Below are 25743 nucleotides of genomic sequence, written 5' to 3' on the forward strand. Positions count from 1 at the left end.
ATATAGCAAAGAATTGAAATACCTGATTGTAAATGTATTAACAGCAGCTAGGATTGTATTTGCTAAAAACTGGAAAAATGAGAAAATACCATCACAAGGAAATTATTAAGAAAATATTGGAATGTGCTGAAATGAGCAGATTGACATTTGAAATTAGAGAACAAGATGATAAACAATTTTATAAAGTTTGGGGTCTATTCTATCAATGGTTAGACTATTGATAAGTATAGTAATGAAATATGTAGACTTTTAGAAAATACTAAATATATAAAGATGTATTCTTTTCTTATTATATCTACAGAATGTTTTTAGGATAGATTTGGGATGATAATATGAATTGTCACAAAACAAATTAAGTAAAATATGATTATTTTCCAAAGCATGAATGAATAAAACTATAGTCAAATGATTAATAATGATACCAATGTATTTAATATTGGATTGAAAATATGAGATCATATACAATGTAATTGTAATTGAAGACTACGAAATGGAAGTAGAAAACAATCTGTAAACCAACCGACACACTGTATGTACATATATGGAAGATGGCCTGATGTTTTTATGTTTTGTTTGTTTTAAAAACCAATAATTTTTTTTTAAAAAAATGACCATCAGATCATTAGTATTTCATATATTATTATTAACACACTCTGATACTAAGGAATTCTACTCCCCCTCTCCACTTGCAAAACACAAGCAGAGGAGAGGAGGTTCAATTTCAGAGCACCAAGCAGCTTTAGTACAGAACAGTTGAGCTAAGCTACACCCAGTCTCCTTGCTGTCTCTTTACTCACACAGCAAATACTGTTTGTTTCCAAGCAGCCCACAACTCTCTCGCACACTGACAGGACACTAGCCAGATGAATACCGATGGATGCTGATAGGCAGAGGCAGAATTTTTTTCTTCTTATTTTCCTCCCAAAAAACTAAACCCAAACACATAGTTTCATAACGAAGCACGGGTATCCAGCTAGTCCAGCATATAAAATGCACCAATGTGCATATTGCCAATTGTTTCGAAGGCTCGTTCTTCATAGCTGATATGGGATTTTTCATCTGCAATTCTATTGCAGTACAAGCAGTCCTCAATTTACAACCAAAATTGAGCCCAAAATTCATCTTGGTAAATGAAACATTTATTAAGTGAGTTTTGCCCCATTTTGCAACTTTTCTTGCCATATTTGTTATCACTGAATTATTTGTTGAATTAGTAACGGTTGTGAAGTGAATCTGGCTTCCCACAGACTTTGCTTATCAGAAAGTTGCAAAAGGGGATCATTTGACCCTAAGACAGTGCAGCCGTCATATGACTCCATTCCCAAGCATCTGAATTTTGATCATGTGACCATGGGGATGCTGCAATGGTTGTGAGTGAAGAATGGTCATAGGTCACTTTTTTCAGTGCTGTTGTAACTTCAAACGGTTGCTAAATGGACTGTTGCAAGCTACATGTATTCATGGCAGCAACGGGGGCTTCTTTCATTAGTATTATTAGTAACTAGGAAATTCTTTGATTAATGCTACTATAAGATGTCTTTGAAGTAACAAAGCAAGCTGTCCATCAGGAATGTAGAGTCTGATAAGAACTGGTTCAAACTTGCAAAAAACAAGAATCGTATTAACAATATAAGAAAATGCTATGGAATATTATATGTTCCAAAGTTACTGAGCAAGCATGCACGTTAGAGATGTTAAATGATATTAACCAATGAAAGAACTCATTCCAAACTCAACATGTTTGAACTGAATAGAAAGTGAGTTTTTAACCTTTCTATGCTGTTCCTCTTCTCTCTTGGGTGAGGTGCCATTCCTTATGTGTGTACTTAAAGAGATTTTAATATACCTTTCCTGCTTGAGTTCTGTTTGGACAAGATATATCGGACAAATGGATCTGTCGGATGTTTCTGCAACCATTCAACATTCTTGACCAAAGTAAGCGATGGAATAGATTGTAATCAAAGAAACATTTCGATACTGCTCCCAAGAAACTACATGAATTTTATCAATCAGAAGTGAAACTCAACTGGAAGGGTTTTTGACATACCCTGAGCGGTATATGTTTTTGTATTTTAGAGAAGAGAAGGGTCCAAGGAAGGCATGAAAGCGGTGTTCAATATTTGAGGGGCTGCCACAGGGAGGAAGGGGTCAATCTATTTTCTAAAGCACCTGAAGGCCAGACAAGGAATAATGGATGGAAACTGAACAAGGAGATTCAACCTGGAAATAAGGGAGAAGTTTTCTGACATCGAGGACAGTCAATTAGCGGAAAGGCTTGCCTTCAGAAGTTGTGGGCGCTTCATCACTGGAAGCTTTCAAGAAGAGACTGGACTGCCATCTGTCAGAAATGGTGTAGGGTCTCCTGCTTGGGTGTCCCTTCCAACTCTGTTATTCTATTATCTCACCGGATGATGCGAGGAGGTTGGAGGTGGGGGGAGTACGAGGAACGGGAAGTGCATAACAGAAGAAGCACCCGGAAGCTTTTTGTATTACACATACAATTAAAAAAAAAAGTGTAGTTAAAAACTCTCTGCGACGCTCTTTCGTTTCTTCCGTTTCCTCATTTCCGGCACTGTGTCCCCTCCTTTTAAAATCCCTCCTTGAAGGAAGACATCATCTTTTCCATGTTACCTTACAAAATTAAACTACCAGCTATAAATAAACATATCTACACGTACGTGCACACACGCGCAGTTCCTCTTCAGGCGAGACCCCTCCCGCTTTAAAGAGCCAAGGTCGCTCCGCCTCCCCCACTTGCGTCTCAGAAGGAAGCGGAAGTGACGTTCTGTGCTTCAAGTAGGTAGAAGAGAGCCGGAAAGAGGGAGGGTTAAGGCTCGGGCCCGGCAGCCGGAGGGAGTCGCAGATCAGCTGCTACTGTCTCCGCCGTCGCTGCCCGGACCCTCCAGGTAACGCGGTGGGGTTTTTTTTCAAATCGTCGCGCGCATGCGCGAGGATCCCTTCTCTCCGTCTCTCTTCGCCCCTCGTGACGGGGGCCGCCGGGGGAAGTTGGTTGCCATAGAAACGGGAGTTCGGGGCTGGGGGAGCGGGAAGAACCGAAGGAGGGATCGCGCCGGCCAAGCGATGCCTCGTCGCGAAGCCCCGTGGCTGACGCTCCGACAGGGCTGCCCTGTCGAAGAAGGGCAAGCTCTTCCCTCACCAGTGCGAGGGAAGGGCAGAGTTTGTCCCGGCGGGCTGCTTTCCCGAAAGGCGGGCTCGGGTGAGGAGGGCGGCGGGATATCTCCCTCCTTGTGGCGGGGGAGGGAGGCCCGTTTACGACGGCCGGGAGGTTTCTCCGATGGGGATCGCCTGGGGCAGGGGTCTCCAACCTTGGCAACTTTAAGACTTGTGGACTTCACCTCCCAGAGTTCCTCAGCCAGCTTTGCTTAAAAGTCTTAAAGTTGCCAAGGTTGGATACCCTTGGCCTGGGGAAGTTAGAGGTGGGGGTTGCAATGGTAAAGGAAGAGGGGTCCTTCCTTAGGCTGCTTCCTCTGCCCCCGTCCTCTTCATTTGTTCCATTAAAATTCGGGTGAAGCAACAGTCTGGCTCACAGGAGGTGGGAAGATTGGGTTGAGGGTCCTTCTGACACCTTGATGGATGGATGGATGGATGGATGGATCGATCTGCCAGCTTCACTCGTGGTGGTGGTGGTGGAGCGGGGTGGGGTAAATCATGGGGATAATATCACACCCGAAATTCTCTTTTCTTGCCCTCCTTTTGATAAGGTGCCTTAAAAGTTCGTGTGACTTTTCTCCACCTAAGATGTATGAACTTTGCAGTGAGGTTTCCTTCCTCCTCTCCTAGTTTCTGCTGTTGCCGTTTAAGGATGTTGAATTGCTGTTTTGCTTGTGCTGGGGTTGGGAATGGATGGCAGTTGAATATTTGTCTGGAGAGCACCAAGTTTAGGAACGCTGTGAACTGAAGGGAGGCACAGACGCAGCAGTATTGCACAAAGGACAAAATGAAGGTGATGCAGTTTGCAGGAACCTGTTGCATATTTTATGAACTGCTTTTTCTTTAGTACAGTAATTTGTATCCCAGATACTGCTTACCTTGGCTCTACATGGTGTATTTCCACCTCTTTCCCAATAGTGTAAAAGATTTTTAATAGTCCATTGGGAAGACTAGGAATGAAGGAATCATCTTCCTTCCATTTTATCAGTTATTTATATGGGCTACTTGAGTGGTTTGGTTGTAGTGTGGAAATACCTGTCTAGCTATGCTTCAACACAGTTTCATTCTGCCTGCCTTGGTGTTTCTTTGTTAGTTTCCAATGATGAGACTGTGAGATGAAAAGAACCCATAATAGAGACTGTGCCTATAGTTTAATAGAAATCATTTATGGGAATGAGGAATTTCTTTAGCTTCCCCTTTGCTTTCATCAGTATTACAATCTTTATTAATAATATACAGGTAGTCCTCCGATTATAACCTTTCATTTACTGGCTGAAGTTACACCAGCACTGAAAAAGCTGACATGACAGTTTTCACACTTAAAATTGTTGCAGCATCCATATGGTCACATGATCAAAATTCAGATGCTAGACAACTGACTCACATTTATGAGGGTTGCAGTGTCCTGGGGTCTTATGATCACCTTTTGTGACTTTCTGACAGGCACAGTCAATGGGGAAGCCAGATTCACTTAACAACCATATTACTAATTTAAGAACTGTACTGATTAACTTAACAACTGTGGCAAGAAAGATCATAAAATAGGGTAAAACTTAACTGTCTTGCTTAGCAGCAGGAATTTTGGGCTCAATTGTGGTCGTAAATTGAGGGCTACCAGTACTTGTATTTTTAACATTGCTTGGTTGTAGTTTGCTCTGGTCTGGAATCCTTTTGAAGAAGAATCTGTGTGCTCATAAAAAGTTTGTGTGCAAATATATGTATCCATGGGTTTGTGCACACATGTAACAGCCAACATTTCCTATTTTTACAGGGGGGGAGAGATGGCTGAAATCAGTGACCTTGACCGTCAGATTGAACAACTGCGGCGCTGTGAACTCATCAAAGAGAGTGAGGTTAAAGCCCTCTGTGCAAAGGCCAGGCAAGTGTTGGTAAACTTCTGAGCAGTAACTGCTTTTACACGACAGAGGCAATTCTAGATGACACATCTCTCTTTTCTTTCCAACAGAGAGATCTTGGTGGAAGAAAGTAATGTCCAGAGAGTAGATTCCCCAGTAACAGTGAGTAAGGGTTTTGGGGGGATGCTTCATAATACCTTAGACTGGTGTGGTGACATCAGCAGCCAGGCAAACTTTTATTTTTTTTATCCTTGATGCATTTTCTTCCAGGTTTGTGGGGACATCCATGGCCAGTTTTATGACCTGAAAGAGCTTTTCAGAGTGAGTGCTGAAACCCACTAGTTCCATGCTGCCTTCTGCTGCTTCTTTTCTGTAGATTCCCTAATTTTATATGTAACCTTTTCATGTGTTCTGTGTCTTCCTGCGCCAGGTGGGTGGAGATGTACCTGAGACCAACTATCTTTTCATGGGAGACTTTGTTGATCGAGGCTTCTACAGTGTTGAAACATTCTTGCTGCTGCTGGCACTCAAAGTAAGGAAAGCCTTGATAAGTCAACATTGATTTTTTTTTTCTTTCCAACTTAAAAGTCAGCATGTGCTGGCAGTGATGCCAGTTTGGCTAATACCTTTTTAAATCTGAAGGCTAAGCTAAATGGACCCACTTCTTTTTACAGGTTCGCTACCCGGACAGAATCACCCTTATCCGTGGCAATCACGAAAGCAGGCAGATCACCCAGGTATATGGGTTTTATGATGAGTGCTTGAGAAAATATGGCTCTGTCACCGTGTGGCGTTACTGCACTGAGATTTTTGACTACCTCAGCCTCTCTGCTATTATTGACGGCAAGGTGAGTATGCAAGTATATTCTTGAATCGTGATGAATTATGGATCTGAAGGAGATCAAATTCTAATTTGAAGGACTAACTGTCTGAAAATTAAAGGGGAAAAAACAACTTATTTTACTTGCCAAGACATGTAATTATGTTATAATCACTGGTGGCATGGGGCCGATTCAAAACGAATGTCTTCTCTTCATTCAAATTCAGCACTTGGTTGTTTTTAATCAAATGCATAACTGAATATCAAAGACAGTAAAGGGGTAGGAGGTGCACATAGAGATTATGTCTCTAGGATAAGGTGATCAGAGAAAAAGAGGGACAGTTTAAAGATGGAGGAAGGTCCATGATGTATACTGTATAAGTGTCTTTTCTGTTCAGATTTTCTGTGTCCATGGTGGCTTATCCCCATCCATCCAGACGTTGGACCAGATCCGAACAATAGATCGCAAACAAGAGGTCCCTCATGATGGCCCCATGTGTGATCTTCTATGGTCTGACCCTGAAGGTATAACTATGAGTCTTTCTTTTTCTCTGTGTGTGAATATTGTGCAATATATCTCGACAGTAGACACTGTAATGGCTGACTACATGTACAGATTTGGTGGAATCTGATAGGAATAGGACATGCCAAAAGCAGAGTTCAAGAGTATTGTGCCTGTAATTCTGACTCAAAATTATATTAGGAGCAAAAGAGCTAATTGGTGTTACTGCATACCCTGATGAGACTGAAATACCTGTTCTTTACAAAAAATTGGAGACCTCAGTAGATTATATTCCAAGCACATTGCGATAAATGTAAAGGTTTCCTCTACCCAAGTAATGTCTAACTCTAGGGCACGGTGCTCATCACTGTTTCTTGGCCAAGGAAGTCAGCATTGCTGAAGACGGTTTCCGTAGTTATGTGGCCAGCATGACTATATTCTGAGGTTCACAGAACACACCGAAGTAGTACCTATTTATCTACTCATATTTGCATGCTTTCAAACTGCTAGGTTTGCAGGAGCTGGGGCAGGAATGGAAGCTCACCACATCACATGATGCTCAGGTCTCAAACCCAGGCTGTCAGCTTTCCATCTGACAAGCTCAGCATCTATATCTGCTGAGCCATTGTGCCTCTACGTCGCAGAAGATGTATATAATAAATCTTGCATGTATTTGCAGTCATCAGCAAATCAAAAATCAGCAAATGGTAAAGCTTTTTAAAATCTTCCACTAAAGATAGTGAGATGTTTTGTATGCTTCCATTTCTTTCCCACTCCCAGAATTACTGTTTTAGAAGATTTTTAAAAGGGAAAAAAAAACCAGCCTTTTATGGTGGAATATATGGATATTGGTGTGAGGGGTTCTACAGTTTCTCTTTGTCAGCTGGTTGGCTTTCTTCTATTAGCTTGCAAGCACAGATGTTTCCTTTTCCTAGCATTTGCCTGCCATTTGGTTTCCCTTGTGTTGACATTCTCCTCTTTTGCTCTTCTAGACACTACAGGCTGGGGGGTCAGTCCTCGAGGTGCTGGTTATTTATTTGGCAGCGACGTGGTGGCACAGTTCAACGCAGCAAATGATATTGACATGATTTGCCGGGCACATCAGCTTGTCATGGAGGGATACAAATGGCATTTCAATGAGACAGTTCTTACAGTGTGGTCAGCCCCCAACTATTGCTACCGGTAAGAAACTGCAAAGGTGTGCCTGTGAATAGGAAGAACTGTGGGATGGGGAGAGGGAGATCGAAATCAGCTGAGTGTGCTGCCCAGGGATGTGTGGCATTGATGAAATCTGAAGCTCACAAATTCGTCCCCTCTTCTCTCTTCCAACCACAGTTGTGGGAATGTTGCAGCCATCTTGGAACTGGATGAACACCTTCAAAAGGAATTTATCATCTTTGAAGCAGCCCCTCAAGAAACCCGAGGCATCCCATCTAAGAAGCCTGTTGCAGACTACTTCCTGTGAATGCTGCTCCCCCCTCTTCCCCCTTGTGCAGCTTCTGTTTCCTATTCTGGATGGAGTGGTCAGCTTCTCTTTTAGCCTTTGGCAGGGGTTCAGCTCTCTTCTTTCCTTCTCTCCCTTACCCTGGCCCTTGCCCAATAAATTCTCAGTTCTGGATCCCTTAGACTGGATTAGCCATCTTTTCCCAACATTGCTGATTCCTGGGCAATCCCTAGGATTGCCATAATTGGTATGTCCTTTCCCCCCTCCCCCAAAAAAATCCCACTACTTTTTAGGATTTCTGCCTATGGAAAACCCTAGAACTTTGTCAGCTCTTTCCATGAAAAGAAGTATCAGCCCAGGAATGAAGAAAAGTTAATAGTTCTTGAAAGATCTCTAGTTTTGTAGAGAAGTCACTGACTGATTTCTTGGGACTTTTCTACTCATGAAGTAGCATTGTCCAAACTGGTGCTGTCCAAACATAAGACTCCTATTATCCTAGCCAACTTGGCCGTTCTGAATTAGATAATGGGAATTGTAGCATAATCAAATCTGGAGGACACTAAGAGAAGGCTGATCTAGAACAACTGGAAGTTATTGCTCAGAGAATATATACATTACAAAGAACTGGATTCTGACATAAGGAGAAACCAGATTGATCGAAGAATATCTGATCTTGTTAGGGGAGCTAATTATCTGGACTAATTCCCCCCGCCCCGCCCCGCCCCCCAAACCGGGTCACTTAGATGCTCTTTTTTTCTAGTCAACTGACCTTGGAACTCCATGGTTTTGGTGCCACTCTGAAAGATTTAAGCAAAGAACATGAAGTGCTTCAAACTTTTGCTGTTTTAGGTTGCTGGAAAACCTACAGTGCTGAGGATGTTTTTGCACTTCAATCTGTAATTTGCTTCAGTAATATGGAATAGATTGAGCTAATATAGGAAGTCCTTCCTTTGTGTGCCATCGCTCCTGATTCCCACTCTGCTCTGTAAAAACTATATGGCCAGTGAAAGACAAGACAGTCCCCAGCATACTATACCAAAATATCCTGATCTTGCAAAAAGGGTTTTTTTTTTGTGGTCACTGGGGGCTCCAGATGCCCTCTGGAATCCATTCAGCTTTGGTGAATGGATTTATTAAATCTTTTGTTGGCAGATCTGGTTCTCTTACTTTCTTCTCCTTCTCCGTGACTGTGGAGATTGGGACCACATCATGCTAATGAATTTGACCAATGGGACATGTTTTCTCTTTTCTCCTTCTAATCTTCTGCCCCTGTGGGGATGAGGTAGCCACCCCTGTAATTCCCCAGGCTGACATCTTCTGCTTCCCTTCTTTACCTTATTCCTGTGAAGGAATGTGCAGTCCAGGTATCTATTTAGAGTTAGAAGGGGGAATTTCCTGCCATCTCCCATGATCTGTCTCTTGCTCTAATTTTATTTTGTTTTTCCTATTTACAACTTTTAGATAAAAAATTATAATAAAATTAAGAAAAATCGAGTATCTTGTACATTGTGTATTTGTATTGCCACATTTCTGAACGAGTGCTACAGAAATACCTGCAAATATGTCTTTTCTTATGATAGTTAATTTCCTAACTAATTTGGTAATGGCAGAGAAAGGAAGATGATTTTAATACATTACTATGGTTGCAGATGAAAATAAGAGAATTCGCATCCTCTCATCAAGGCAAATGAGTTCTGCCAGCTATGGGATTTTGTTAACATCCAATAAAAATAAATATTAAAAGAAAAACCCTAAGCAAGTTGCTAGTTCTTATGCTGTTGCCATACCACATGTATCACTGCTCCAATATCAATGCTAAGATGACATGTGCAGACATATGTAAAACATGTTCATTAATCTGTCATTGTAAGATGTTCTAAAAGGGATAGCTGAAGCATAGCTACCACTTAGTCAGCTACCACTTCTATTGAATAGAAATTTTCTGTTCGGAAATAACTGAAAAAAGAAAGTTTGCATGCGTGCATCACAACTTCCTTATATTCACTATGGGGAAAAAAAATGTACAGTCCTTTGCAGCCTTTTGGGATTTAATTATATAAACTATGAGGATATAATCAAATTCTACTTTCTTAAATGGAAGAGGAAAACATGAAATTTTGCAAGCAGAAAGAAATAAAAATGCAGGTATCCAGGTTGTGCAGGGGTTAAAGCATCGGTGGCTGTGAGCCAGGGTAGCCAGATGGAGGTCCATAGACACGAGGTGGAGGCGGGTAGGGTGCAAAACTGAACTTGAAAGGAGAGAACGAGGAAGCTTCCGCTGGTTCTGCACTTGCAAGGAAAGGAACCATATCCAAACTGGGCCAGCTTGCTGGGAGCATTGCTCTGAAATCCGTTTGCTCAGGAGGAGGTTTGGTAGGGGGAGAAGATGGAGGAGCTGCTATTTCTTGGCTGGGGCTGTGGAAAAGCGTAGCAAAAGTCAGTGCCTAAGAATTACCTTGCCTAGCTTCCATTTTGGGGTTCACACAATTGTGCTTTCCCCATATATCAGAGGGTTTTCATCCTGATTTCCCTACATAAGGTATTTCTGAACTTCCTTAGTCCTTTCTCATTCCACTGAAAATATCAAAGTATTTTTTTCAAGACTTGAAACTAGACTTCTGGGGGGTTTTTTTTGGAAAGAAAAGAATGCAAATGACCAGCTGTCTTCAAGGAGTATAATCCTTCCATTGCACACCATCCAGTCAGAGCTGAAGGAGCTTCTTGGATGAGAAGCAAAACTTCTTTCAAAAAAAAAAAAAAAAGGGAAGTCCAGTTGCCTCTTGAAAAAAAGCACTTTTGGGACAACCATGACGTGGAGGGCTAAGAATTTCCATAGAGCAGGGGTGTCAAACTTTTGACATCATGTCACGTGATGTATCGCGACTCCTCCCCCCCCTTTACTAAACAGGGTGGGCATGGCCAGCACATGATGCATCTGGCCCGTGGGCTGCAAATTTGAAACCCCTGCTATACAGATTCCACTAAAAACATTTTTTGGGTAATATCCTATTTGATGTAAATCAAGGGTGTCCAACCTTCGCAACTTTAAGATTTGTGGACTTCCAATTCCCAGAATTTCCCAGTCAGACTTCTGGGAGTTGAAGTCCACAAGTCTTAAAAGTTGCCAACTTTGAATATTCCTGGTGCAAACGATAACACTAGATTTTTACTTTCTTATGAGATTGTTTTGAAGGGATAATTGGAAATCTGCCAGATACTATTCTTTTTAAATATTTTCTCATTGGCCTGAAAGCAAGGATGGAATGCAGAATGATATTAATATTAACCAAAAGGTTATTGCCTCTGGCAGCACAGCTGACGTTAAAATATAAGCTTGAGGAAAATCTTGTACATGATTGGAACAGCTGCTAATAAAGATGCTGGCTTGGCTCATTTTGATCATATGATCAGTGAAGGAAACTGTTAATCTACTGAAACATTTGTAGAAGGCCTCCATCTCTCTTGTCACACCTAAAATGTTGTTTTAGATATAAAACAGTTTTTGCCAGAAAAAGCCAATGGCAATTTTCAGCGCAAGATTTGGACAATGATCACTCTTGCATAATAAAATTTAATGTAGCTGTAACTCTATTATGTATAGCTGTGTCTAAAACAGTTGATAGGCATCGGTTATATATCCTTTGGGGGAGATATATTACTAGATTCCTCTAAATCTTAAGCGTGACAAATACTGGAGCACGCGCACAAACAAAATGGTTTTATTTGGAGGAGGAAGAGCTTGTTATGGATGATGTAAATTTTCATGCTGGAGAACCATGCAGTCTTGAACTGGGCAAAAAATGAAGCCCTCTTCTCCAAATAAATGCATGGTTCTCAAAAGTGGATACATGGAACAGGTAGTGTAAAAATGACTAGAACAGTATAGCCTCCGTGAGGGTGAAAATGGCCTCCCCTGGGCTCCGGAGGCCCACTGGAGGCTGGAAACAAGGGCCGTTTTTCGCCCTCCTCATGCTCCGTGCGGGCCCTGTATTTACCTAGCATCCAAAACGGGCCGCATGGGGATTCCTGGGAGAGGCGGGGAGGCATGGGAGGGGCAGAGAGGAAGGGGAGGAGAAGGGAGGGAAGGCATGGGCGGGGCCAGCCGAGAGTGGGGTTGGGCGGTTCACTGAACCACACAGAATCTTAGCTAGAGGATCATCCTAACCTGTGTGAACCCGTAGCAGCAGCCCACCCCTGCTTACATATAATATTTTCAGGACACGAAGATATTTTTAAGAGCCAATTTGGTCTAGTGATAAGGCACCAGACTAGAAACCAAGAGACTGTCAGTTATAACCCTGCCTTAGGCACGAAGGCCAGTCTGGTGATGTTGGATCAGTTACTCTCAGCCCCCATGTCATGGTTCAGGTGACAATATTAGTTAGTCAATTGCTATGACAACCATTGGATCAATACTTGATTGGTCTGAAAAAAAGCAGACTGCTTTTGTGGGAAAACATTAGGAATAATGATAAAAAATTCCCACGTCAGTCCTGTCACCCTGGAGAAAAAGTAGCACAGTTCTTTTTTAGATAGCAACTTAAATAAATAATCTGAATATCTTAAGCTAGCTAAAAGGTCTAGTGGTGAAGGCACCAGGCTAAAAACTAGGGGGGCTGTGAGTTCTAATTCTGTCTTAGGCATGAAAGCCAGCTGGGTGGATCTGGGCTACTTTCTCTCAGTCTAGTTCAACTCACAGGCTTGTTGTGATGGGGAAAGTAGGAGGAAGAAGGAGTGTTAGATATGTTTTCTTCCTTAAGTTGTTTGTAAAAATAATAAAGGCCAGATATAAATAAAATAAATCTACAAAGATCACAATCGGTTTCCTAAAGACAGAAGAGTCATTAGGTCTGGATTGCTGGCTGATACAGGATATAAACAATTAACTCGCTTTGATATAAAACCACTGGGTGAGATCATTGATCAATTTGAAGTACAGTATCATCACTACCGATGATTTGTACATCTCAATCCCAGGCTGTGAAAGTGATGACCCAGCATCTGAAGGCTGTTGTTCAGGCCAATATGGGTAAAGAACAGATTCAGACTCAATTCTCACAAGGCTGAGTGGCTGTGGTTCTTTGGGGCCTTTGGTCTGGGATGTTTCTACTTCTGGTCCTGGCTGAGGTTGCACTTCCCTTTTTGAGATGAGAGGCTATTTGGGGTTCCTCCTGGACTCACGGTTGCTGCTTAAAAATCAAATTGCAGCTATAGAGCCCTTGTACGTGCGTCCACTATGCTCTTCCCTCAACTATGAACCCCTTGTGTATCCAACCTTGGCAACTTTCAGACCTATGGACTTCAACTCCCAGAATTCCACTGCCAGCCATATGTTTCCTATATATTCTTTTAAATATTGTAAGATATCTGGCATTTTTCTGGAGTAGGGCAGCTTTTAAAACCAAATATTAAATAAATAAATTCTCTGTTACCTCTCATAAGGTGATGATGGCCCCCTTAAACCATGAAAAGCAGCTGGATGTTGTACATAAGCCTCGGCCCCATTGAGATTAATTCCTGTGGTGGGGTAGAAGGAACAGGAAGGCTGTGGAAGTGCAGGGGGTGGCTGTTGCTCCAGAGGCCCCTCTTCTGTCAGTGTGGAGTCACAAGGGCCTTTCTTGCTCTCTGTGGGAAGAAATGTGCAGAGAAAGCCAGAAGAGAAGACAAAGTTATAAGTAGGAATTAAACAACTATACACTGGGAACATGCTTGGCAGAGATGTAGAGCTCTTAAAGAGGTGAGACAAGGAGGTGAAATTACTATAAACTTAATTTTTTAAAAAATCTAATAATTTATCCATTCTACTGGAAATCAAATGAGGAGATTCTGAGTCTTGGAGTTGTTTCTGATTTGAGCTGGCTGTAATCCCTGTAAATAAACAAACTAAACTAGTTTGTATAAGTGAGATTCTTCTGGAAAGCTTATTTCACTTCAAATTAATAAGACTACTTTCAAGGAAAAAGGAGGGGATAATTGCAGATGTAGGAGAAGAAAATGAAGAAAGGGGCTTTGGGAAGAATTTTTAGAGTATCGAAGGGTATTAGAAAAGCAAGCAAGCAAGATGGGATTATCGAATGTGTGCATAGGCTAAATGATGGATACCTAGGAAAGAGATGGGAGATGTAGGCATTTGGTCAATTATCTAGAACAGGGGAACTATGGCACCTTTTTGATTTGTGGACTTCAACTCCCAGAATTCCTGATCCAGCCATGCCAGGAATCCTGGGAGTTGAAGTTCACAAGTCATAAAAGGGCTATAGTTCTCCAGCTCTGATCTAGAATCAGGGTTATAAGGATACAGGAGCATCTGCAAGTGAAGGAGATCAGAGATCAGTTGAAAACATCAGGCATCACAAAGCAAGTTTCAGCCATTTCTTACATGCATTGCAACATTGCATACATCCCCAAGGGATAAAGCTCATCATTTTGACATAGTGAGATCCTAAGGAGGTTGCTGGGGTTATTTTATTTAATGTTGATTAATCACAGAATTTCAGCAGGCCAGCCTTGACTAGTCCTGAATGAAGAATCACATAAGAATTACATATAGTGCACCTAAAAACAGGTGGGCCTGTCATTGCATCATCATAACTGCCTTTTTTATTTTTTGAGCCACAGTCTGCAAACATGCCTCCACCGAAGAGGGAGAAGCTGAAGTTAGAAAGAGTATTTAAGCAGTTAGAGACAGAATAAGATACCCATGTTTTTCTCACCACTTTCACCCTGGTTTGCTTCGCATTCATTAATCTTCATCTTCCTTTTGATTCTGGCCTCACGCTCCCTGTATTTTTATAATGGATCATAATAAGATTTGGTAAAATAGCAGTCAGGGCTCAAACACCTTTCATGGATCATGCAATTGCAGACTGTTTGTCTAGGAAACTCCGCCCCACCTGCTTTCTAGAGTCTTAGCATTTTGGTTCTGACAATTCAGCTTGTTGTTGGAATGAAATTTCTGATGCCAGGCCACAACCTCTACAGCCATCCATAGAGGGACTACAATGCCCCTCAGCCTCAGCCTTCTAGTGCCTGTAGGCCAGACAAGGAATAATGGATGGAAGCTGAACAAGGACAGATTTAGCCTGCAAATAAGGAGAAACTTTCTGACAGTGAGAACAATCAACCAATGGAACAGAAGTTGCCCTCGGAAGTTGTGGGAGCGCCATCACTAGAGACCTTCAAGAAGAGATTGGACTGCCATTTGTCAGAAATGGCGTAGGGTCTCCCGCTTGGGTGGGGGGTTGGACTAGATTACCCATAAGGTCCCTTTCAACTCTGATTATCTGTTAGAAGGACATCTTTTGCAGTGGGAAACATCAGGAGACCCGAACCAATGTTATGGTTTTGATTTCTTCCTGCTCACCTTTTGCTGTTCATACCATTCTCACGGAAGCCCTTTGCAAAGGGATTGCTTTCTATCTTCATCTGAGTGATCTGAATGGACAGTGAGGAGTGAAAGAAATAAGAAATGTATACTTTAACTCTAAGGAATAGAAGTCACCATACATATCTATAGTAATAAATACATTCTGCTTTATTTTTTTCCATCCAGTTCTGGGTTACTTCTGAAAGAAGCATAAAATTAAGTTACTCACAGTCTTGTTTGAGTGGTAGGATTTTAAATTTTTGCTTCTGTGTGCAAAATGTGTACATGTATACGTTCTTGGAGGCCACATATAGCATAATGAAAGAGAAGATGATAAAAATGTGATTTGGGAGGTATCCTAGCTAAACTGAAAACAAGAGGGACAAGAAAGAATAATGTATGACTTCCAGTGGCACTTCTGTCGAGGACAGACGGAGACCACAATCGTGCGCGGCTTCGATCTATGCTTACCCTGTTGGGGGTGGTGGTGGGGGTGTCCCTATGGCACCGGAACCATCAGACCCACCTCAGAAGGGTGGAGGAAGAGGTGGAGACTGCCAGCCGAGTTGAGGGGAGCTGCATCTCCCCTCCCTGGCTTGGTATACTCCCCTGGAAGACAGGGAGAAACGGCAGTTTTAATGGCTGCTCTGAAGATGGGAAGCTACTGGGACTTAAACGTGTGCTGGAGTGGTGAAGTGGTGAGCAGCGTGTAACCAGATAAGAGAAGCTGAACTTTTTGTTTTAATAACCCTGAAAAGCAGAAAGAAGGATTCCTCGCTTGAGAGTATAACAGCGGTGAATGGAAAACAAGAGGACAATATAAGGTAAATAAAAACTGGACTATAAAAGAGCTAAAACGAAATTAAAACTTTGAAAAGTGGAAGCACTATAGAGCGCCACCTAATGGTACAAGACATTTTTTCCTGGATGACTTTGCGGAAAATTACTGGTCTTTTAAATGAGTGAATAAGAAAACATATGAAATAAAAGACTTTAACAGAACAAGAACTCTGGAAGCTTAAGAGAAAAAAGGGGAGATTGCAGCAAGAGGATAAACGAAGGCAATATCTTGAGACTGTTGGGGGTTGACTGTGCAAAGGAAATAGAAAGACCCCATAAGGAAAAGAGAAATAAGTGGAGTCTCTTGGCAAGGATTACAATTAACTTTAATAAAATAAAAAAATAACACAATTGATTAAAAAAATGGAAGAAGCAAGCAAAGAATTTAAGTTGGAACTGCAATCTGTGAAAGAAATGTTAAAAGAAAGAAGGGGACTATTGGACATACCGGCAGAAAACATAATGCAATTTATAGCAGAACAAAGGAACCTTAGAGAGGGGGAGCCAAAGGAAGAGGAAAACAGCCAAGATAGATATGAAGATTCAGAAACATTGCCAAAAGACATAAAAGGAACTAAAACTAAGACATTGATGATAGAGATAATAAATAAAAAAGAAAAGCTCCCAAGAGTAAGCAAAAGAAGAAGATGTACAAGAAGAAATTTCAAAAAAAGAGAAAAGGAAAGGGTGGGAGGAAAGACGGGGGACTGGCAGATGGAAATAAAAGTAATATTAGAGGAAAAAAGAGGGATAAAGAGGAAAGGCCAGGAAAACTTAGCAAAGGGAAAGCTGACTAAAGCTAAGAGAAATGACAAGGCTGGGAGATTTAGAGATAAGGGTTAAATGTAGCATAAAAGGGGGATACCACATGGGAATGTATCTTTGTATTTTTCATAAGAAATATAGACGTGGGAGATTTGAAGTTTATAACTTACTGGGAATTACTTTAAGATTATTAGATAATTATAGATGAGCAAAATGAGGAAGGATGGATTTGTGTGCGTGTGTGTGTGTGTGTGTGCATATATATATGTGTGTGTGTGTGTGTGTGTGTGTGTGTGTGTGTGTGTAAGTTTTTGCAGGTATTTATATGTATGGTATTCAGCTTTGTTCGGGTAGACGAACAGACAAACACAATACAGAAGCCTGATGATGGCAGATGAGATTCTGCTGAAACGTTGCTGTAACTTTAAAAGCACAACTATAATGATGTGGGAAAATACCCGAACAAAGCTGAATACCATACATGTACATACATACATACATACATACAAATATATATTGTATTGTGTTCGTCTAACGAACACAATACAAAAGTCTGATGATGGCAGATGAGATTCTGCCGAAACGTTGCTACACACACAACACACACACACACACACACACACACACACACATATATATATATTTCTTAAGTTTTATGGTACTTACATGTATGGTATTCAGCTTTGTTCAGGCATTTTCCCACGTTATTATAGTTGTGCTTTAAAGTTGTAGCAATGTTTCGCAGAATCTCATTGCAGATGAGATTCTGCCGAAACGTTGCTACAACTTTAAAAGCACAACTACAATGACGTGGGAAAATACCCAAACAAAGCTGAATGCCATATATATATTCTAAAATATGCTAATGATATTAGGAAAACAGAATATTATGACAGGCAAAAATCTGGTATTAATTATGTTCAAAAAATGTGAATTAGCATTACATAAACGCTATAGGTTGAAATGGGTTAAAGGGAAGTAAAAGGGGAAATTAACTCTGTTTTTATTTATTTTCTTTGTGGTATACATGTAATAGAAAATGCAATTGATTATACAAAGGATATGAGAAAATAGAAAACATAATGAACTAGAAGGAATTATGTGGGAATATAAAATATTTATAATAAATGTAATATAATTTTGGCTCAGTGGAAACAAAGAAAAAAATATGAAATGATGAATATCTCTGGAATATATATAAGATATATTGTAGATGGGGGGATATACCATGTGGATCCCAAATGTATTAATCTTACTTTACTTTTACTCATTTTTTCTTTCATTGACTGTCTAATTATATATTAGTCTTGAGAAAGTTATAGATGATAACAATACATAATGTAACAAAATAGAGGGTAAGCTGAAAATGGAAATAATAGAGGATAAAGAATTGAAAATATATGTGAGGATGAAATGATTTTGATATTGAATTAATGAATTGAAATATGAAAGGGAAATTTATCTAAGGATTAGTTGAATGGATAATAATTTGAGATGATATTAATTAAGAAAGTTGAAAATATAACTATGACTATGTATAAATATTGTAATCTGGAACCACGTTGCTCAAGTGAAGAGATATGTAAAAAATAAAAATAAAAAAACTTTGGGGGAAAAAAAGAAAGAATAATATATGTTTAGAATAGCAACCTGTACAAACTATAATGTTGTCAATGGCTTTTGCCCACAGTAGATTTAGATACCAATCAGCACATCGGGAGACTTCCTAGAGAGAGGTCTAAGCCAGTTTGATGTGGTACTTAAGGTGCTGACGTAGAAATCAGGAGACTGTGAGATCTAGTCCTGCATTAGACTTGAAAGCTGGTTGGATGACTTTGGGCCAATCACCATGAGACAATGAGTTCTAGTCCTGCCTTAGGCATGAAGTCTGGCTTGGTGACTTTGGGCCAGTCACTCTCTCTCAGCCCCACCCACCTCACAGGGTTGCTGTTATGGGGAAAATAAGAGGAGGAATGGGTATTGGATATGTTCGCCACCCTGAGTTATTTATAAAAACAATAAAGGCGAGCAACAAATAAATAAATAAAGATATAAAGGTCTTAACAATATTCCCAACTCTTTGACAATATCTGTTTTTTCTGGGTCTCTAGGTAGCTGCAGCCAACAAAGGGAGGGAGCAAATAAAACAAATATTGTTCCTTTTAAAACATGGGGATAGCTGCTTATCTGAAGCCCCCCGGAGACATTTTCTGTGTTTCTCTTTGGGGAAATTACGTTTCTGAAGTGGCTTTGCATATTAAGGTGAGGTGGTTATTTCTGCCCCTCCAGCAACCAGTTTTCAGCATCTCTTCGGGATTTATTTTTTTTATTAAAATCTTCCTGTGGCTGCCCCCTCGCCCAGCTGTTTTTGCTGGCAGAGGGCTACAAGAGGTCTTTGCGGCTGAAAACAGGGTGCATGGGGGCTGCGCACACACCCACAGGCTCCATTTTCACTGGCAGAGGGATAGCAAAACAAACTAAAAACAAAATAAAAGGAGAAATGTTTCCCTTTTTGCATTTGAGCATGCAAGAAGGGACAGGAAAGAAGAAAGGGAAAGAGGAAAGACAAAGAAGGGAAGAGAGCAAGGAAAGAAAAATAGGGGAAGAGGGGAAGGAAAAAGAAAGGAGAATGAAGAGAGAAGGAAAAAAGGGAAGGAAGGAAAGATTATAATAAGAATGAGGGATGATCTCAGTGAAGTCCCGCCTTAGCACTTGGCCTCTACAGGTGCCCCTGACATGAGTGACGTCAAGCTGGCCACACCCACCATAGCCACGCCCCCAGCCACAACCATGACCCACTCCTCGACCCTCCGAGGTCAAACACAACCCTGATGCAGCCCTCAATGAAATTTGTTTGACACCCCTACATTTGAAATATTATTAAAGATCATGTTCCCAATTCAATTAGCTTTTCTAAACCAGCTAAAATGAACAAAATAAGTCACATAAACTCTTCGTAGTGTGAAAGACTATGATGATGTAAAGCAGGAGTGTCAAACTCAGGGCGTTACGTCGGCATCATGTGACGTATGGTGACTTTTTTCCCCTCCGCTAAACTGGGAGTGGGTGTGGCCAGAGCGTGATGGGCCATGAGTTTCACAGCCCTGATGTGAAGCATCGTTTCTCAACTCAGCAGTTTTAAGATGTGTGAACTTCAACTCCCAGAATTCCCTAGTCAAGCATGCTGGGAAAGTTGAAGTCCATACAGCTTAAAGTTGGTGACAATGAGAAACTCTGGTGAAAAATATTGAAAAGCTATTGGGAGTAGGGATTAGACTTTGCTGCAGACATGTTTATACTAAAAAGTACATTGTTGTGAATAACAGAAAGAGCCGAAGTGCTGCGATCTGAAATTGTTAGAAAAATAAAATTTGAAGGCAGGAAAGAGGCACATTTAAGGCTGTAAGACTGCCAGGAGAGGTTTCATTCTGAAAAGATTTGGCTTGGATGAGGAGGTCAAAGGGTAAAAGAACAGGAAAATATGCAGAAAGAGAGTGTTAAGAAACCCTAGAAAGTGAATGTATAGGAAATATAAATAACAAAGGTTACCGGACTGTGAGGATCTATCTATCTATCTATCTATCTATCTATCTATCTATCTATCTATCTATCTATCTATCTATCTATCTATCTATCTATCTATCTCTGGTATCAAAAGAGGGAAACAATGAGGGACAAGCAGTCTAGGGATATCATAGACCCTACAAATAAGAATAAGTCTACAGTATTTAAAAATAACATTTTTTTTTAAAAAAAAACCCCTGCTCTTGTTCTTTCACCTGTGGGTTCTGGTAGGCTGTGACAGTCAGAAACTGTGTCTCAGGAAAGGTGAAGGAAGCACAGCCACTGCCTGCTCCGCGGCGCCCTCCAGCTCCCACCACATGTACTCTGGGCTGGTAACGGTGCATGGAATGAACGATCAACTAAGAACAGAAGAATCAACATGGGGCATTATTTACCTGACCATCTCATGTTCTTCCACTTTCCATTTTAGTTCTCTGCAAAACCGAACTGTCAATGCATGCTGTCATTGTGGGAAAAGCACAACATGTGATCATAATTGCATGATTCATTCTCCTTAAATATGACTTCACTTTGAATTTAAAAGAAAGATTAAGCATCTAGGCGTGTCAACCTGCAAAAAAATAACCCCAAGTCATTTCTGTAGAGGGATTTTGGTGAGCTAAGTTGTTTCTTGCCTTATATCCATGAACATTTTTTTATAATCATCCAACACATTATCAACAAAATCTAAGTTTAAATACTGTGTGTTTGCTATAGAATTTATGTTCTTCGAATTTCAGAATGTAGTATTCCTTTGGGAAGATTTTGCTTCATTTTTGGCATCAGATTCAGAAAAACCTGGATATTGGCTGTCCCCCATAACTCCCCATAGCGGCCTAAAAGATCCTCCCACATGTGTTCCTTCTCTAAATCGTTTTATTTGGGATGTAAGTATACTCTATCAATTATTGTCTCCTGGATATATATCCCCTCTTCCCCATCTCTCTTTTCTCTGGTCCCAGTTCCCAATCATACATGTCCATGAGGATCCAGGGTATTGTTGGTGAGCTTCAGCCGATGGAAAGATACAGGTTGGCGCATCCAGTGGGCACCTGATGCAGGTGAGTCAGGATGGATATAAACCCGGTCTGGAGGTGGTAATTCTGCCTTGCCACTGGCTTCCCACTTTTTGCCATGCCACTTGTAGCGGGAACCTCCTACAGGAACGACATCCACCAGCAGTAGGTACTTAGCTTCAGGATCCAAGCCTGTGACTGAAACTTTTAGCTGTGGAAACATCCTCCTGGAAGGGGATTAAAACATGGATTAGAAGATTCAAGTTGTGGAGGAAAGGGCTGTGACACAGAAGAAGAAAATGTGATTCATCTCAACTCAAGGCTGGTGATAGCTAATTCTAATCACACTCCCACCATGCTGTAGCTGAGTTCTAGAAAGTTCTTTTTTAAAAAAATAAACTTCATTAAAGTTTAACAATTTTAAAAACAAATCATATTTACAATTTTTGCAATACATTGTGACATCGGCTTTTCCATATTCATTTACACACACACACACACACACACACACACACACACACACACATACCAATTACACTTACATTTTGCATTATCTTTTATTCCTGTTATCTAACCAAACATACCATTTCTCCCAGACTGTATAGCATTCTTTCTTCCTTCTCCTGCAGTTCCATTGTAAGTTTATTCATTTCTGCGCAATCCATAATATTTTAAATCAGCGTATTAGCTGTGGGACTACTCTCTGATTTGCAGTTTTGAGCATACGTTATTCTAGCTGCTGTCAATATATGTATTATTATGTATTCAATTTCTTTCTTGTAATTACATATAATTATCCCTAATAGGAACACTTCAGGTTTAAGTTCTATTTTTTCCCCAGTTATTTCTTGCACCCATATCCTTATTTTGTTCCAAAATTTCTAGAAAGTTCAAATAGCACAGGATGAGTGGATGGGTCCAAATCATATTATTTGGCTCCATTTACATATTAAGACAAACGGACTGTCCCACATTTAGCCCTTGAAATGTCATCTCTGACTTGCTTGATGTACAGATAGTCCTTGACTTGTAGCCAAACTGGGATCATCATTTCTGTTGCTAAGCAAAGCAGTTGTTAAGTAAGTTGTGCCCAATTTTATGACCTTTTTTTGCCAAGACATTAAGCAGCTGTTAAGTGAATCACAGTCTTTAAGCAAGTCTGGTTTCTCCCTCTGATAATGCATATGGGAGGCCAACTGTGAAGGTTGCAAATGGCATGACAGTGGGATGCTACAATGGTTGTAAACACATCTTGGTTGTCAAGTGCCCGAATTTTGATCATGGGGATGCCGTGACCATTGTTAGTGCGAGGACCGGTTGTACTAAGTAGCATTTTTCAGTGCCAGTGTAACTTTGAATAGTTTCTAAACGAATGGCTGTAAATTGAAGACTGCCTGTAGTGAGATAATGTTAAGATCCTATGCAGAACAAATGGCTTTTGATTATTCCTTGGAAAGCTGAAAACATACAAAATTCTCTCACTCAATTCCTAGGGCAGTAACTACTCTTTTCCAGCTTTCCTGGGATGTAGGCTTTCTAGTTATTTTCTCACTTCACTCATCCATATGGGTGTCATACAATTACTATAAATTCCCAAAGTGGTTTGTCTCCAAATCAGTTCATCTCTGGTCAGTCAATCAATCAGTGAATCAATCAATCAGAATAGAGCTGGAAGGGACCTTGGAGGTCTTCTAGTCCAGCCCCCTGCTCAAGCTGGAGACCCTATACCATTTCAGATAGGTGGCTGTCCAGTCTTTTCTTTAAAACCCCCATTGATGAAGCCCCTACAACTTCTGAAGGAAAGCTGTTCCACTGGTTAATTGTCTTCACTGTGAAGAACTTTCTCCTTAATTCCAGGTTGCAGTGACTTAAAATGATCCAACAGTTGGAGACTCAAGGTTAGGAAACATTTTTTTACACTAGAAATTAAAGATAAAAAGGGCTTTTCACAATATTCAATTCAGGTTCCCTGTTAGTCTCTGGTAACCCAGAAGGTACATTTGTTTCTCAAAACATTGTTTTTTTAATAATAATTCAGCAAAAACTAAATAGGAACAGAGATTTATTTCTCTTAATATTTCAAGAGCCTTCCTAGATTATATTAACAGTCTAATCAAGTAAATTATTTTCTATCACTGTCCTAAATAAAACTTACAACATGAGCACAATGCAGGTATACTGCCTTTGAACATGGAGGCTTCATTTAAAACATTAGAAATTGAGAATTAAAAGGGACCATTCAAGCCTCTAAGATGGGGTCCGCAAACTTGGCAACTTTAAGACTTGTGGTCTTCAACTCCCAGAATTCCTCAACCTGATATGCTGGCTAGAGAATTCTGGGAGTTGAAGTCCACAAATCTTAAAGTTGCCAAATTTGGAGACTTCTGCTGTAAGACTAGCCCTCTGTTCAGTAACACAGCAGGTAGCTTCAAATTGCTTACCCTTGATGAATTTGTAAAATCCCATTTGCAAGCTATTTCATTCATCAATATGTGTAATGGTCATAGATCCCTAACCTGGTGAATTATATAAACAAAGTTTTCTTTACAATATCCTATTCTTTTTGCATGATGGTCAGGTCTAAGTGAAAAGGGGGAAAAACATTGCAAAGCTAGCATGTTAAAAATGGTTTAGATTGCAGTCATAATTCTCTATACATTTACATAAAAGCAAAACCCACTGGACTTAAAAAGTCTTACTTCAGAGTAGGGAAGGATAAGATTACGATGTCTGTCTATTGGGCAGAAGTTTTAATTTTAGGACAGAAGAAAAGTCATTTGAAGCTCTAATTTACACAGTTCCAAGACTGATCCCTGAGAGAGAGAGAGAGAAGAGAGAGAGAGAGATATGATGGACCAGTATCTCACCTGCCTGCTTTGGTGATTATCATCTCGGTGCCAATGCCACTGAACCGCTTCCAGAGCTCACTGTTCTCCAGGCTCATCCGTACTCCAGGGGGTAGCTGTGCAGTTGTTGGGGGACCTGTTGGGAGTGTCTGAGATGTCCCATAAGGGAGGCCAGGGGTTGGGGGCAGGAGGCGGCCAGGGGGGTCCAAACCTGGGAAGAAACCTTCCAATTTGGGAGCAGATTCCAGCTCTGGTGACAAAGAAGTGGAGAAAAGAGACCTGAGAGGAGGGTTAAGAAAACTGAGGGGCATTGGCAGTTGAGCCATGTGGAGTAAGGGGAAGGAGGGGGTTGCAGGCATTACTGAGGGGCATCATCAAGGAATTTGTCACTCTCCTGCTGGTTTCCGCCCGTTTTCTTCTCTCCCCCCTCCACCTCTTCCCTGACCAGTTGGTCTTGGGTGCTAAATATCCAGCTGATGGGGGTGGGTGAGTAAAAGCCAACAATTTATGGGAATTCTCCATCTCTCTCAGCTCCCTTTCTGATCTTCCCTGACCTCCTACTGGCTTGTCTAAAAAACAAGTTGCTTCCCCTTCATCCCAGGACCATCCTCATCCTCATGGGTGCCTAGTGGACTTCCCTTCCTTTTTTATTTTTAATGTAAGTCCCACTTTTCCCACAGATAATAATAGCCTAAGCTCCTAATTCTCATCATTATCTGATTCCAGCTCACCCATTCTGGATTGATTTTATTTATTTATGAAATTTATTCGCCACCCATCTCATATCCAATTACTCTTGGCAGCTTTACAATATAAACGTTTTTGTTCCACTATTCTATTCTGATATAGTTGCATCCTGGAATCGGCTTGTTAACCCTCTTAGCTTAAACATCCCGGCTACCACCCTCTCTCCCAAAGAGCTTCCAAAACGTTGGTTTTACTTTAGTTTCTTCTACAAGAAGAAAGTTTCTCCATGTCAGGTTTCTGCTTCTTAACTTTCTCTGAAACTTTTTCAGAGATACTTAATTCCCATCTTCTTCCTTAAATGTCTGTCACAGTCACACAGTCACATCTCAAGAGCCACTCACAAGAAGGCACAGATACTTTTTCTTCTATCCTGCTCCCTTTCACACAACAGCCCTGTGAGGTAGATAGGCTGCCTGGCTCTGGATCAGGCTACCCTGGAGCCTAATGGTTAAATGAAGATGTTCTTGAGCCCACAATACCCACCAGGATTTTTCGCTCCCTTCCATTCATGGCTTTACCATGAACCAGTTTTTCCTTCCCCCACCGCTTTGCCAGATCCTCTCCCAGTTTCTCACCTGAGTATCTGAAGGCTTCATATTGGGGTGCCTGACTCTGGGGATAAGCAGCTCCAGGAGGGGGTGGTGGTCGCAGAGCATAGGAGCTCCCATACTGGGGGAACATCTCTGACGGGTGGTACATGAGGGATGAACAGAAGCCTGGAGGCTAGGACTAGCTTCTCTGGGAAGGGACTGGGGGTCTTGTGGATGGGAACAGGTAAGGCTGGAAGCCAGGGCTCCTGCCTTGAG

The 25743-nt window shown here is 41.0% G+C and overlaps 2 protein-coding genes across 5 annotated transcripts; one reads left to right on the forward strand and one right to left on the reverse strand.

Moving 5' to 3' along the window:
• Positions 1 to 2582: 2582 nt before the first annotated feature.
• PPP4C (protein phosphatase 4 catalytic subunit) lies at positions 2583 to 9287 on the forward strand. Of its 4 annotated transcripts, none has more exons than XM_087918327.1 (9): positions 2583 to 2796; positions 4943 to 5054; positions 5142 to 5189; positions 5298 to 5348; positions 5458 to 5559; positions 5702 to 5875; positions 6246 to 6372; positions 7342 to 7531; positions 7685 to 9287. In XM_087918327.1, exons 2-9 carry the CDS (start codon positions 4953 to 4955, stop codon positions 7812 to 7814), a joined length of 924 nt encoding a protein of 307 aa, XP_087774453.1. In that variant the 5' UTR covers positions 2583 to 2796; positions 4943 to 4952; the 3' UTR covers positions 7815 to 9287. The 4 variants fall into 4 exon arrangements, with proteins under 4 accessions (XP_087774453.1, XP_087774452.1, XP_087774456.1 ...); XM_087918326.1 differs by having other exon boundaries at positions 2790 to 2906; XM_087918330.1 differs by having other exon boundaries at positions 2790 to 2906; positions 5702 to 5764.
• Positions 9288 to 9290: 3 nt separating this feature from the next.
• TBX6 (T-box transcription factor 6) lies at positions 9291 to 24350 on the reverse strand. The gene is made up of 7 exons (XM_026711962.2): positions 24212 to 24350; positions 21304 to 21571; positions 20544 to 20687; positions 15157 to 15227; positions 14507 to 14574; positions 13226 to 13418; positions 9291 to 10208 (listed from the first exon to the last, which is right to left on the reverse strand). The coding sequence occupies exons 1-7, from the start codon at positions 24286 to 24288 to the stop codon at positions 9959 to 9961; spliced, it is 1071 nt and encodes a 356-aa protein (XP_026567747.1). The 5' UTR covers positions 24289 to 24350; the 3' UTR covers positions 9291 to 9958.
• Positions 24351 to 25743: the final 1393 nt, after the last annotated feature.

Source organism: Pseudonaja textilis, chromosome Z (assembly GCF_049901715.1).
Source record: "Pseudonaja textilis isolate UNSWEBS1 chromosome Z, rPseTex1.2, whole genome shotgun sequence".
Classification (NCBI taxonomy): Eukaryota; Metazoa; Chordata; class Lepidosauria; order Squamata; family Elapidae; genus Pseudonaja; species Pseudonaja textilis.